Source organism: Mandrillus leucophaeus, unplaced genomic scaffold (assembly GCF_000951045.1).
Source record: "Mandrillus leucophaeus isolate KB7577 unplaced genomic scaffold, Mleu.le_1.0 Scaffold52, whole genome shotgun sequence".
Taxonomy (NCBI): domain Eukaryota; kingdom Metazoa; phylum Chordata; class Mammalia; order Primates; family Cercopithecidae; genus Mandrillus; species Mandrillus leucophaeus.
In genome coordinates this window covers 2884212-2897464 of record NW_012105586.1, presented here as the reverse complement: position 1 = coordinate 2897464, position 13253 = coordinate 2884212, and the positions used below count along the sequence as shown (strand labels likewise).

Here is a 13253-nt window from a genome sequence, read left to right as displayed (position 1 = left end):
CTGACGGGGCTCGGTGACACACACGGACTGTGGTCTCTGACGGTGCTCGGTGACACACAGGGACTGTGGTCTCTGACGGGGCTCGGTGACACACAGGGACTGTGGTCTCTGACAGAACTCAGTGACACACGGGGACTGTGGTCTCTGACAGAACTCAGTGACACACGGGGACTGGTCTCTGATGGGGCTAGCTTTGGAGTGTCAAACACCCAGAGGAGTCTGAACTCTGCATGGGGCTGAGGGGTGCAGCTTGGAGGCCGGGGAATGGCAGGACAGCACTGGCTGAGTCCTTTCCAGCCTGGGATCCTGACTTGGGAGGGGGGCCCCTCTGCCTGTCCTCCCCTGAGCCCCATGCTGACCTGCAGTGTTACCTGCACAGACACATCAGTGACCAGGGGTTGGGCAGCCTGCCTGGATGAGCTGGAAACATTCTGGAAAGAACTTTGAGCTGCACTGGGTCTAGTGGTTAGCCAGCTGTTGACCCTAGAGCGCTTCCTTCCTATAGAATGTAGAGACTCCCTAACTGTTGGGGTTGAGGCAAGGCTGGGGACCCCTGAGCGGGGACCACTAGGGTTGTCCCTGGGGCCCCTCCTGAACCTTTGTACCCAATGGGGGACAGTTTGAAAGCTGCTGGTCTTCTCCACCCTTCATGACTCCTATGGGGAGACTGAGGGGCAGAGGGGAAGGGCCTCGACTAGATTCCCATAGTCAGCCTTGGCAGGGGCGGGGCTAGAACAGCCTCCAGACCCCCAGCCTAGGGCAATTCCCTCAGCCCTCAACCTGAGAACAAATCCCCATGCGGGAGCAGAGCCCAAGTCCAGACCCCACGACACCCCACCCCCAGCCCCGGCCCACTGGCCTCACCTCCCCTGACTCCTCCTGGCCTTTCTGGCCTCAGCCCGGCCTCCGTTGCCTCCACAGGAAGCTGTACTTCGCCCAGTCCCACAAGCCCCCCTTCCACGGGCGCGTGTGCATGGCACCCCCTGGCTGCCTGCTCAGCTCCAGCCCCGATGGGCCTACCAAAGGCTTCTTCTTCGTGCCTAGTGAGAAAGGTACAGCAGGGGCACACAGGTGGGGACCTCAGGAGCTGGGCCCCGCCTTCCCTTACAGCTCTGACTCCCTGTTCGCAGTGCCCAAGGCCCATCTCTCGGCCACCTTCGGCTTCAACCCCTGCGTGAACACAGGCTGCGGGAAGCCAGCGGTGCGGCCACTGGTGGATACTGGGGCCATGGTCTTCGTGGTCTTTGGCATTATTGGCGTCAACCGCACTCGGCAGGTGGACAACCACGTCATTGGAGACCCGGTACGGGGCATGCGTTGGGCAGATGCCGAGGGCCCCAGCTGCAACAGTCTTGCAAATAAGCACCTGTCCAGGGAACCACGTCCAGCTCCTCACACCCCCTCTTGGCTCCTCGATGGCTCCTCTAGCCCAGACAGATCCCCCATGGGCTCCTGGGGGTCCTGTTTTTCTTGAGGACTCAGCGGCATTGACGTCTTAGACTCACCCAGGAATCTGGGTTTAGGGTCCAAGCTGGGTGCCTGTGGGGGACTCGAATGGAGAGAGGGCAGTCCAGGTGGGCACCTCCTTGCCCTCCCCCTCGCTCTGAGCTGGGCTGTGGCTTTCTCCTCTCTGAGGCTTCCCTCCCTCACATGCACTCCTGTCCGGTGTAGGGCTCTTCAGTGTTTGAAGGCACTGGTTGAGCTGGGACTGTTCGGCACATAGTGGGTGCTAAGGATTCCTGGGAGGAAGGACGGGCGGGTGTCCCTTGCCTTTAATAAATTAGTCACAGCCCGGCGGGGTCCACGGGAATGGCAGCCGTGGAGTAAGTCGGGAGCAAGGTGGAGTCGGAGGAGATCTGTGTGTTCAGTCCACACTGGGTATCTGCAGGCGCTGGGAGCAGGGGCTGGGGGACCAGGCAGGTCCTGCAGGACAGTGAGGATATGGCTGGCTGGGAGGGTGGGGAGAAAAGCAAGAAGTTCAGGTAAGAAGGTGGTGGGGGAAGGGGAGGAGGTGAGGCGGAGGGGCCTGTGTGGGGTGTGCAGTGATGGAAGCAGAAGATGCTGGTGGGGGCAGGACAGAGGGTTAGGGTGGGGCAGTGAGTGAGCAGTTGGAGGCTGGCAACGTGAGGGTGACGGGTAGCAGGGAGCTGCTGGAAGTTCTTCCCTGGGGTTGGGGGTGAGCACGCAGGACTGAGTCCCTGTCTCACTGAGCGGCCTGGGCCGGCTTATGTCTCCTTGGGAAAGGGCAGCGTTGTCTATGACAGCAGCTTTGACCTCTTCAAGGAAATTGGACACCTGTGTCGCCTCTGCAAGGCCATCGCAGCCAACTCCGAGCTGGTGAAGCCAGGCGGGGCCCAGTGCCTGCCTTCAGGTGCGTGGGGTGTGGGGAGCTGTTCCTCCGAGGGAGAACGGACTGACTGGGGAGGCACAGAGGCCAGTCCAAGGTAGACAGCCGAAGGACACAGTGTCTGGCATGTGGGGGTGTTTTGCTGAGTGTCTGTGCTGAGTGTCTGTGCTGAGTGTGTCCACACCAGGGTGGGGTGTGTGCCGGCAGTCAAGGGGTTTTGGATGTGAGCAGGCTTGTGTGTGAACAGGACTGGTGCAGAGGTGTGCGTGTGTGGGATGTGGGGCACATCTGCAGGAGTAGCCTTTCCAAAATTGGGGGGTAGGGCCAGGGACTGGCCCACAGCCAATGTGGATGAGGTCACCACAGGGGCGTCCCTGGGAGGGGCCCACACGTCATGTTCTACCCCGATGGCAAATGCATGTTGTAGGTTTCCCAATGCCGTTGCCAATGGTAACAAACACTCTAAGCCTCAGAGGTAGGTGAGCGCGTGGGCACAGGTGTGATGCAGGGGGACAGGCTCTTCCAGGGCCACCACCCACTCCCTTTCTTGCCTCTCCCCACAGGCTACAGCATCTCCTCCTTCCTGCAGATGTTGCACCCTGAGTGCAAGGAGCTGCCGGAGCCCAACCTGCTCCCGGGGCAGCTGTCCCACGGGGCTGTGGGCGTCAGGGAGGGCCGCGTGCAGTGGATCTCCATGGCTTTTGAGTCGGTGAGCCCAGGCAGCGTCGCTGGGCGCCGTGCTGCATACTTGCCCTGGGTGTGCCACCTCTGATCTCAGCCCTCTTCCCAGATCAGGGGGAGATGCTGAGGCCCAGAGAGGTGGAGTGACTTGCCTGAGGTCACACAGTTAGTGGGTGTCAGTGTCAAGTGCTAAACCAGGTCCCCTGACTGCAGAGCGCTGCCCTTTCTTCCCATGGGTGGCCTGCCAGTTCCCTTCCACCTACCCTTTCCCTTCCCTCCTTCTCCACCAGCCTGGGATCCACGGTATTTTTTAGTCTCTGGTCTGTAGGGGCCGGTGGAAGTCCAGAATGCCCCCCTTTGCCACTGTGGGAGGGCAGGTTGGGGCCCCAGACCCTGGCAGCCTCCCTCAGGGTGGCCAGGGGACCGGCCATCCCCCATACCTCACTGCTGCCTCTGTCACCCCGGACGCTCGCTGAGCTCTGCCCAAGGAGGCATAGGCACACGCGTGCACATACACACACATGCACACACTCCTGACCTGAGCCCTGTGGGGACTTTCGGCCCTGGCACGTGGCTTTCCCCAGCTTGGCAAGCCGGTCCCTGCTGCCTCCGTGCAGAGACCTGGGCTCAGTCCTTGCCGGGATCCTGGTGTGCTCTGTGTCCCTGAGCAAGTTACTCGTCCCCTCTGGCCTTATCTGTAGAAGAGGGTTCAAGATCCCTGTGCCCCTCTGGCAGGTGTGGAGGTAAGAACACATGGGAAAGTCTGGGGACTAAGAATCAATGTGACAGCTTAAGCGGGGGGGTGACTCTCCTCTGGCCCCCTGCCCTGACTTGCTTCCCACTATTTATTTGTGCTACTCATTGCACAAGCAACGAAACCAGCCACCAGCCAAGGGGGCCTCAGAGCCCTCAACAGGCCCCCAATCAAATGCAGACACCAGTTCAAAGACCCAGATGGGTCTTTGTTAGGTTGCATTTTTTTTACAGTGGTGAAATATACATAAGGTAAAATTAACCATCTTAACAGGTTTTTTGTTTGTTTGTTTGTTTGTTTGTTTTGAGTCAGGGTGTCACTCTATCACCCAGGCTGGAGGGCAATGGCATGGTCTTGGCTCACTGCAACCTCCGCCTCCCAGGTTCAAGCAATTCTCCCACCTCAGCCTACAGGTGGGTGCCTGTAGTACCTGGGACTACAGGCACCCACCATCATGCCTAGCTAAATTTTTGTTTTTGTTTTTGTTTTTTGTTTTTTTGGTAGAGAGGGGGTTTCACCATATTGGCCAGGCGGGTCTCGAACTCCTGACCTCAGGTGATCCACCCACCTCGGCCTCCCAAAGTGCTGGCATTACAAGGCATGAGCCACCGCGACTGGCCTGAACCATTTTTAAGCATACAACCCTGTGGCATTAAGTATGTTCACACTGTTATGCAACCATTACCACCATATACTTCCAGAACTTTTTTCGTCTTTCCAAACTGAAGCTCTATCCCTAGTAAACACTAACTCCCCCTCTCCCCTTCCCACAGTCACTGGCACCCACCATTCTACTTTCTCAATGAATTTAACAACTCTGGGGGCCTCATGTGAATGGAATCATACGGTGTTTGTCCTTTGGTGACTGGTTCTTTTTTTTTTTTTTGAAATGGAGTTTTGCTCTGTCGCCCAGGCTGGAGTGCGGTGGAGACATCCCAGCCCACTGCAACCTCCGCCTCCTGGGTTCAACCCATACTCCTGCCTTAGCCTCCCAAATAGCTGGGATTACGGGCATGCGGCACCACACCTGGCTAATTTTTTGTATTTTTAGTAGAGATGGGGTTTCTCCATGTTGGCCAGGCTGGTCTTGAACTCCTGACCTCAGGTGATCTGCCCACCTCGGCCTCCCAAAGTGTGGGGATTACAGGCGTGAGCCACCGCGCCCAGCCAGTGACTGGTTCATTTTACTCACTGCGAGGTTCACCATGTTGCAGCATGTGTCAGAACTCACCTCCCTCTGCAGGCTGAAGCCCCAGGCAGTTCCAGGCAGGAGAGAAGTCCCCACTCAGGCTCACCACGCAGCAGGGCGCCCACTTCCACGCTGACCCCACCAGCACTCAGACACGCGTGCACCTGCGCACGCACACGCAGGCCTCCTGGGAACTGGCTTGTACTTGGCAGGAGCAGAATTGATGAGCAGATACCTTAAGAACCTTTTAGAGCAGGGCGAGTGCCTGTTTCTCTCATTCATCATCCATGAGCACCCCTCGGGACTGGGCACTGTGGGCCAGCCAGGCTGCTCCTGACCTTGCAATTCACAGTCCCACCTACCAGGGCCAGGCAGGTTGCCAGGCAGTGACAAGAGTAGGGGAAGCACTGAGGGTTTGGAGACCCCAACGGAGGCCCACCTTGGGGCATCAAGGAAGGCTTCCTGGAGGAGACGGAACCCCAGAAAGTCCTGAAGGATGAGCAGGAGCTGGCTGAGCAGGCAGAGGGAATAGCACGCGCTCTGCATGGACACAAGAGTGTGGGGGACCCTGGGAGCTGAAGGGGGTTCTGGTGGTCAGGGACTGTGGTTGCATGTGGACCAGTGCTGCTGTCACAATCACATAATACCTCCAGAAGCTGGTGGGGACTCATTTTGGATTGAATCGTTCATACCCTCCCCGACAGACGCAACACTCCATTGGTGGCCACAGAACAGACCAGCCATGCCTGGGAAGGGCGGGTGGGCCACAGCCCCTGCCTGTCTCACTGGCTCACGTCTCTCCCCACAGACCACGTACAAGGGCAAATCCTCCTTCCAGACCTACTCAGACTACCTGCGCTGGGAGAGCTTCCTCCAGCAGCAGCTGCAGGCCTTCCCCGAGGGCTCAGCCCTGCGCCGGGGCTTCCAGACCTGCGAGCACTGGAAGCAGATCTTCATGGAAATCGTAGGCAAGCAGCAGCCTCGTCCCCTCCACCCTGGGTGGGCAGGAGGCAGAGGGACCTGGGAGGGGAGGGCACAGAGCGGCCAGTCTGAGCCACACTCTCTGTCCTGGCCAAGAGCCCTGGGGAAACCGGGTGCCTCAGTGGCCAGGACACTGATCAGAGGCTGGAGTTTGGGTCCTCTCCTTCGGGGGCATCTGGCTACATTCTCTAATCTGGACTTTGGCCACCTAAAAAGTAACAGTCATGACCATGATGGCAGCTGCAGTTACCAGCCTCTCCTGGGTGCCTGGGCTCTGGGCTGAGGGCCTGACCTGTGTTCTCTTCAACTCCAAACAAGGCAGGTGGGGTAAGGTCCTGTTATGACTGCATTTTACAGACAGGGAATTGGAGTCTCAGAAAGGTCAAGGGCTCACCCCAGCAGCACAGCTTGCTGTGAGCGCCCACAGAGCAGCGCACTGAGGCCCTGTCCTCCCTTGCAGGGGTGCAGAGCGCCCTGTGCGGCCTGGTGCTATCCCTGCTCATCTGCGTGGCCGCGGTGGCCGTGTTCACCACCCACATCCTGCTCCTGCTGCCCGTGCTCCTCAGCATCTTGGGTATGTGGGCGAGGGGCTGACAGGCATCCGGCCGGTAGGGATGGGAGGAGGCAGAGTCTTCCTCGTTGGCCTCCAGGTAGCAAGTGTCTCTGAAGCCTTCACTGTCACATCTCCTCGGTGGAGGCTTCCCCCACCCCCACCCCAGGTCACAAGACCTTCTGCCAGGTGCCATCTGGGACAGTGGCTCATAGGACTGTCTCTCCCGCATGTCTGTGCTCGCGAGCAGAGCCAGGGTACCCAGGTAGTAGCCCTCAGCTCAGTGATGTGTTGCTGCACTTGTCCCCTCCCTCGGGGGTCCCCTCAGTGTGCCTTGTCTCTCCTGTCACCTGAGGGTGGGGGCTAGACTCCAGACCTCCCTGTTCCCCTAAGGCCTCCAGGGTGGGAGGTCTGAGCTGCCTCCCCTGCTGTCCCCTTGCAGGCATCGTATGCCTGGTGGTGACCATCATGTACTGGAGTGGCTGGGAGATGGGCGCCGTGGAAGCCATCTCGCTGTCCATCCTCGTTGGCTCCTCCGTGGACTACTGCGTCCACCTGGTGGAGGGCTACCTGCTGGCTGGAGAGAACCTGCCCCCGCACCAGGCCGAGGTGAGCACCCTGCCCACCTTACCCACCTCCCACCACATCCGGTCTTCTCCCACCTGGGTGCAGCTGAGGGACCCTCAAGGGCAGCTGGACATCCCAGCACCAGGCCCCCCCATGCAGGCTGTGTTCTAGAAACTAAGGTTTCCCAAAGCTGATCCCCAAGCCCTAGGGACTCTAGTTCTAAGGTCCACACCCCCCAGCCTCAGTCTCCCCAAGTGAGCAATGAGAGGGTTGGACCAGATGCAGGATCCCAAGGGGGCCCTCCTGCTTCATGTTGCCCCAAGCTATGGCTCATTCTCCTTCCAGCCATGACCCAGAGGCCACAAGTCTGCTCCAGCCCCCGGTGGCTTGGTAAGGACATGTTCACATACTCAGTGCCAAAACCAGCTCTGGGCCTAGTAATGGTTTTTTCTTTAGTTTGGAATTGGCGTTGGTGTGAAAACATTCACAAATATGTAAAAATCAAATCAGTTACACATTCAACTGCCTGTGGTCAGAGGAACAAAATGAGTTCCAAGCAGGGCTCCCATTTATGAGGACCCGCTGTGCAGACCCTCGCATCCTATTGACATAGCAGTGCCCACTGGTGCGCACCCTCCCACCCACCGGTGCGTACCCTCCCACCCACCGGTGCGTACCCTCCCAACCCTGTGAGGCCGCTTGCAGCTCTCATCCCAGTGACAGAGCAGGAACCTGGCCTGGGGCAGGGGTGCGCGATTCCCCAGGTGCTGGCCAGAGGGGTCCCGCGGGTGGGCGGGCTGGGCTCCCAGCTCTCCTCTCGCCCCCAGGACGCCCGAACGCAGCGCCAGTGGCGTACGCTGGAGGCTGTGCGGCACGTGGGCGTGGCCATCGTCTCCAGTGCCCTCACCACGGTCATTGCCACAGTGCCCCTCTTCTTCTGCATCATCGCCCCGTTTGCCAAGTTCGGCAAGATTGTGGCACTCAACACAGGCGTGTCCATCCTCTACACACTGACCGTCAGCACCGCCCTGCTGGGCATTATGGCGCCTGGCTCCTTCACCCGGACCCGGACTTCCTTCCTCAAGGCCCTGGGGGCCGTGCTGCTGGCGGGGGCCCTGGGGCTGGGTGCCTGCCTCGTGCTCCTGCGGAGCGGCTATAAGATTCCCCTGCCTGCAGGGGCCTCCCTATAGCCCAGGCCGGGCTCTGGACACTTGCACCTTTGGTCCCGTGGGTGGGGGACAGGAACTGCTTCCCAGCTCGGCTCCAGCTAGCTGTGTCCCCAGGCCTGGGCCCAGGGCGCCCTCCGGGCCAGCGTGGAGGCTGACACCCACACAAATGGTGTGGACCGCACTGCCTTTGCGGAGCTGGGAGTTGGAGACGGCCGCCACCCCATAGGCCGTCTGCTGGCAGCCACACTCGGCGTTTTGCCCAGTGGCAGAAGAGACCAGCCCTCCTCCCATGCCCGGTCACCATGGGGGTCAGGTTATTTTTGTAGGGAGTCTCCCGCTCACACTGCCTCAGTGCTCACCACCTTCCAGTGTGGATGTTACAGGGTGACCCCCATTCTACCGATGTGAGAGCTGAGGCGCCAGGACACAGTGGCTGCCCTGCCGCTGGATCAGTAGCAGAACCAGAGCTGCCTCTGAGCTCCATGCTGCCCTCGGGGATCACGCAGGAAGAGCACAGTGGATCCAGGGTGGGGGCCTCACACCGCCTACACCCCTCTCCCCCACAACCCTCCCCTTCAGCTTTACAGCAGCCAGTGCTGAATGGCCCTGTGGCCCTCCCTGGGCCTTTTGATCCTGGCCAGAGAAGACAGAGGGACCCGGCTTGGGCTTCTGCATGTCCTACCCCTGACCCTCAAAGGCCCTCTCTGGTTTCTGTGGGGCTCCGCGCAGCTTTCCTCATGGATCTAAGCCCCCGTGTTTCCCACCTGACTCTGAGTGGATGTTTTGGGGGGTCGCCCCTGTGGGGAGGAGCTGCCATGCCTGCCGCCTTGCTCATGGCAGAGGGTTCCTATTAAAGTGACACAGGATTGCAGACCACCGCTGTTAACACGAGCATTTTAAGCACTGCTGTCTCCACATTTCTAAAGTTGAAGCGACCTTGCACACTGCCTAGCCTGAACCTGGCACAAAGGCTGGGGCTGGCGCCAGAGGGAGAGGTGGGTGGGCTGAGGGTGCCTGACCATCCTGGAACAGGTCACAGGGCGCTCTGGGGGAGGTGAGGTTCAAGAGATGCTTCTTTCTTTAGGGGATCCAACTGGCTCCGCAGAGCAGGCGTCTTGAGGATGCCTTTCGTGTGCCGAGTATTGTGCTGGTCACTGAGCTCTTTCCCTGGAGACTGACATTGCCACTGGGCTTTATGAGTGTGGACTCAGACTGAGCTGGAATGAATCCCTGAGGGTGGGAAAGACATCAAAGGGGGTTTCCAGGCCAGCCCTCCTGGCCTTCTGTAAATACTAACTGGGGGCCTGGGGACGCAAGATAGACGTACACCGTACTCCACTTAGCAAGTGTTTGTTGAGGGACTGTCAGACCTTGGCCCACAATGCATAGTGAAGAAAGACATCAGACAAGCAATGAGTGAGCCTAGCGGGCGGCACTGACTGCCAGAGGCTTTCCTCAGGGTTTGTGTCTGTGTCCGGGGCTGCCATGAAAAAGCTCCACGCACTGTGTGACTTACACAACAGCAGTTTATTCTCACAGTTCTGGAGGCTGGATGTCCAAAAGCAAAGTATTGGCAGCGTCGGTTCCTCCTGCAGGCTTTCAGGGAGAGTCTGTCTCCTGCTCTCCTAGAAGGCTTCTGCTGGTTGGTAGCAAACTAGCCTTCCTGTTCCTTGTCTCCAAGAGGTGTCACTCCAGCCTCTGCCTCTGCCCTCACGTGACTTTCTTAGTCTGTTTCTCTGTTTACGTCACCTTCTTTCTAAGAGAAGCACCAAGCATACTGGATTAGCACCCCCCCCCTTCATGACTTCATCTTAACTTGATCATCTGCAAAGAGCCTATTCCCAAATCTCGCATTCACAGGTACCGGGAGTTAGGACTTCAACATCTTTCCAGGGACACAGCAGGGTTCCCATGTGTGAGCTCACTTGTTAACCATAAGGAGTAGGTGCTGTCGCACCCATTTTGCACACGGGGCAGCCAAGGATCTGAGACTGACTTGCCTGGATCACACAGCTACTGAATGGTGGAGCCAGGCGCCGAGCCCCACCCGCCTGTCCCCAGGGTGTTTCTTCAACCAGAAGAACCAACCCTTCAACCAGATTCACAGCCTCTCAATACAGTCTAACAAAGGCTGATGGTGGTTACAGGGTTGTCTGAGGTTGGTGGTCAGATCAAGAGGCCTGTGCTTAGAAAATCCAGAATGAGAACCCTTGTGTTTGTACAATGCTTCATACCTGAGCATCTTCCCGTCCAACATCTGGAAAACCCGGACCCTTAGAGGCCTAGCCAAGAGCGCAGTGGCTGAGGGGAAGGACCACAGCCTGAAGCACACAGCCCTGAAGGGTCTGGTCAGGGCACAGGCCGGGCTCTGACCTGGGACCCACTTGCGGTAGTCCCCAGGTGTGCAGGAGGCCACATCTGCAAGGTCAGTCCTCGTCCAAATGACCACCCATGCAAGGGAAATGGGGCAGGGTGGTGGGAAGAGGCCCAGGAGTGGAGGGGAGGGGAGGAGGCTGGCAAATTGACAGGATGCCCCAGAAGGTGCTTAGAAAAAGGATCTACATCTCCAAGTACTTGTCCCAAGACCTTCCCAAAAGCTTAGTTTTAATATGGAGATAGAATCATTTGCATATCATTTGCATGCAGTTCAAATAATGCCCATTTGGCCAGGTGCAGTGGTTGAGCCTATAATCCCAGCACTCTGGGAGGCCGAGGCGGGGAGATCACAGGAGGCCAAGAGTCCAAAACCAACCTGGCCAACGTGGTGAATCCCCGTCTCTACTAAAAATACAAAAATTAGCCGGGCATGGTGGTGCACATCTGTCATCCCAGCTACTTGGGAGGCTGAGGCACAAGAATCACTTGAACCTGGGAGGTGGAGATTGCAGTGAGCCGAGATTGGGCCTGGGAGACAGAACAAGACTGTCGCAGTAAATAAATAAATAAATAATGCCCATTTGTAAAGAAACCCTCCCCCCACCCACCCGTCTCCTTCTGTGGTACAGCTCCTCTTCCTTCCCCCGGCCTCTGTCTTTTCAGGGTGTTGTGGGGGTTTTGGGCAGGCAGGTCCAGGGTGGAGAAGCCTGGCCCTATGTCACTGTCATCTCCCCCAGGGTGGCGAGGGCTCCGTGGCACACGTACACCTCTGATGTAACCCTCATGCTCCTGCGAGTGCAGTTCCCATTTCACAGATGAGCACTCAGAGGCCCAGAGAGGGGAAAGAGCGCACACCCACCATGCTGCCAGGCAGCTTCCCTCCCCACCGGCCTCTGGCCAGGGTCACCCCTGGAGATGGCATTCTCATCTGCATCTCCTCATCAAAGCTAACGTGTCTGGCCCTTGTCTGGCCCTGTGCAGTGCCTGATCTGTCCAGCTCTTGGCAGGTGGTAGTTCTTCCTCCAGGAGCGGGACCATGGCCAGGCTGGGGGAAGGCTCTGAGTGTTTGGGAGTTTCCGGGAACTCTGGCCACACAACCGGTTGCTTGCTTACCTCCAAATAAATCCCCCTTCATCTTATTTGTGAATACTGGCGGCACAGGGTCTCAGAGGCACTAACTCCCACGAAAAGAACCTTGACCTTCCTTTGCCACTGATGCACAACTCACGGTCTTAATGAGCTTTGCTGAGCATTAATGAGATGCTCTTTGTTAGCTCGGGCACAGCAGGTAGGCTGAGGTCTGTGAGGATGTGCAGACATTTAGCGTGCCAAGGTGGCAGTGCGTGACACAGATGAGGGGTTGAAGGCATGAGGAGAGCGAGGGGAGAGGGACCCCCACCCCCTGCCAAGGTTCTCTGAGCCCTCGCTTCTCTCTCCTTCCCTTTGGAGACCAGGAGGTATCAACGTGTGTTCGTGTGTATGGAGTGCCTGCCTTGCCTGGGCGAGAATCTGTGCATTCTCGGGAATCTTTCGAGCACTGGTCAGAGGGAATGCTTTTGCCCCATTTCACTGCTAAGCAACTGAAGTCCAGAAACATGAGCTGTGCCCAGGTCCACACCCCACCAGCTGACAAGGGTCCTTGAGGAAGGGCAAGGCTGTGCCCACTCCCCTGTCCACCCAAGGAAGCCGAACTTTATCCTGGAGGGAATGGGAATTACAATGAAAGGTTTTTAATAACAGAAGACCGTTTTATATTTATCCACTTGGTAAAGATCTACAAGGTTGATAGCACACTGCTAGCCGGGCTAAGGGGACACGGGCTGCCACACACTGCTGATGGGCATTTAACAGATTCCACTGTGTAATTTGGCAGTCACTATCAAAATTACAATCTCACAGTTCTTTTGATTGAGCAATCCTGCTTTTGAGAATCTATCCTGCAGCTAAACCTCCTGTGCTGGCCAAGTGTAGAAGTTATTCACTAGAGGCTTGTCCGGTGCAGCAAAGGGCTGTGAGCCCCACATATCCATTGGCACAGGGACAGTGGAACATTCTGTAGCCGTATTAAGAACGAGGAAGCATTCTGTGTAACGACTAAAAAAAAATGCCAAGATATATTAAATGGGGCGGGGGGGAGCTTGCAGAACAGTGTGTGAAATATGCTAGTATGTGTATAAAAAATATGTGTTAAAAAAATGGCTGGGTGAGAGAACATGTACTCATTTTTTGCTTGCATATGCATAAAGAAATTCTGAAGAAAACAAGAAAAACAGAAACAGTGCTTACCTGTGTGTGTGGAGAGAGTGGCATTAGGCAGATGGCAGAAAGCGATGGGAGGAAAGTTTTATAAATCTTTTCACACCTTTGGATTTTTTTACTACAGAAATGTATTATCTAGATGATATTTTGTAAGCAGGGGAGAGACGTGGCTGTCATTTGCTCCTTAGAAAGCTCTCGCTGGCTGCAGGGCTGAGGGTGGAGGGGAGGCAGAGAGAGCAGGGAGGAAGGAAAGAAGGAGCTCACCCCTGCTCAGAAGGCATCAGCAAATGTCAACTGACTTGCTCTGCCCTGGAGGCATCGCCAGGAGATGATGGCACCAGCGCCAGTCACCCTCCCTGCCTTCCCTGAGTAAGGATGCG

The 13253-nt window shown here is 57.4% G+C and overlaps 1 protein-coding gene across 1 annotated transcript in view; it reads left to right on the top strand.

Moving 5' to 3' along the window:
* The window catches only part of PTCHD2 (patched domain containing 2), a 42857-nt gene extending 34598 nt beyond the window's left edge, over window positions 1-8259 (top strand). The window contains exons 13-20 of the mRNA XM_011996599.1: window positions 922-1052; window positions 1131-1303; window positions 2245-2371; window positions 2911-3056; window positions 5780-5939; window positions 6413-6526; window positions 6945-7111; window positions 7897-8259. Coding sequence (XP_011851989.1) covers window positions 922-1052; window positions 1131-1303; window positions 2245-2371; window positions 2911-3056; window positions 5780-5939; window positions 6413-6526; window positions 6945-7111; window positions 7897-8259 — 1381 coding nt within the window. The remainder of the gene's footprint in view (window positions 1-921; window positions 1053-1130; window positions 1304-2244; window positions 2372-2910; window positions 3057-5779; window positions 5940-6412; window positions 6527-6944; window positions 7112-7896) is intronic.
* The last annotated feature ends 4994 nt before the right edge of the window (window positions 8260-13253 follow it).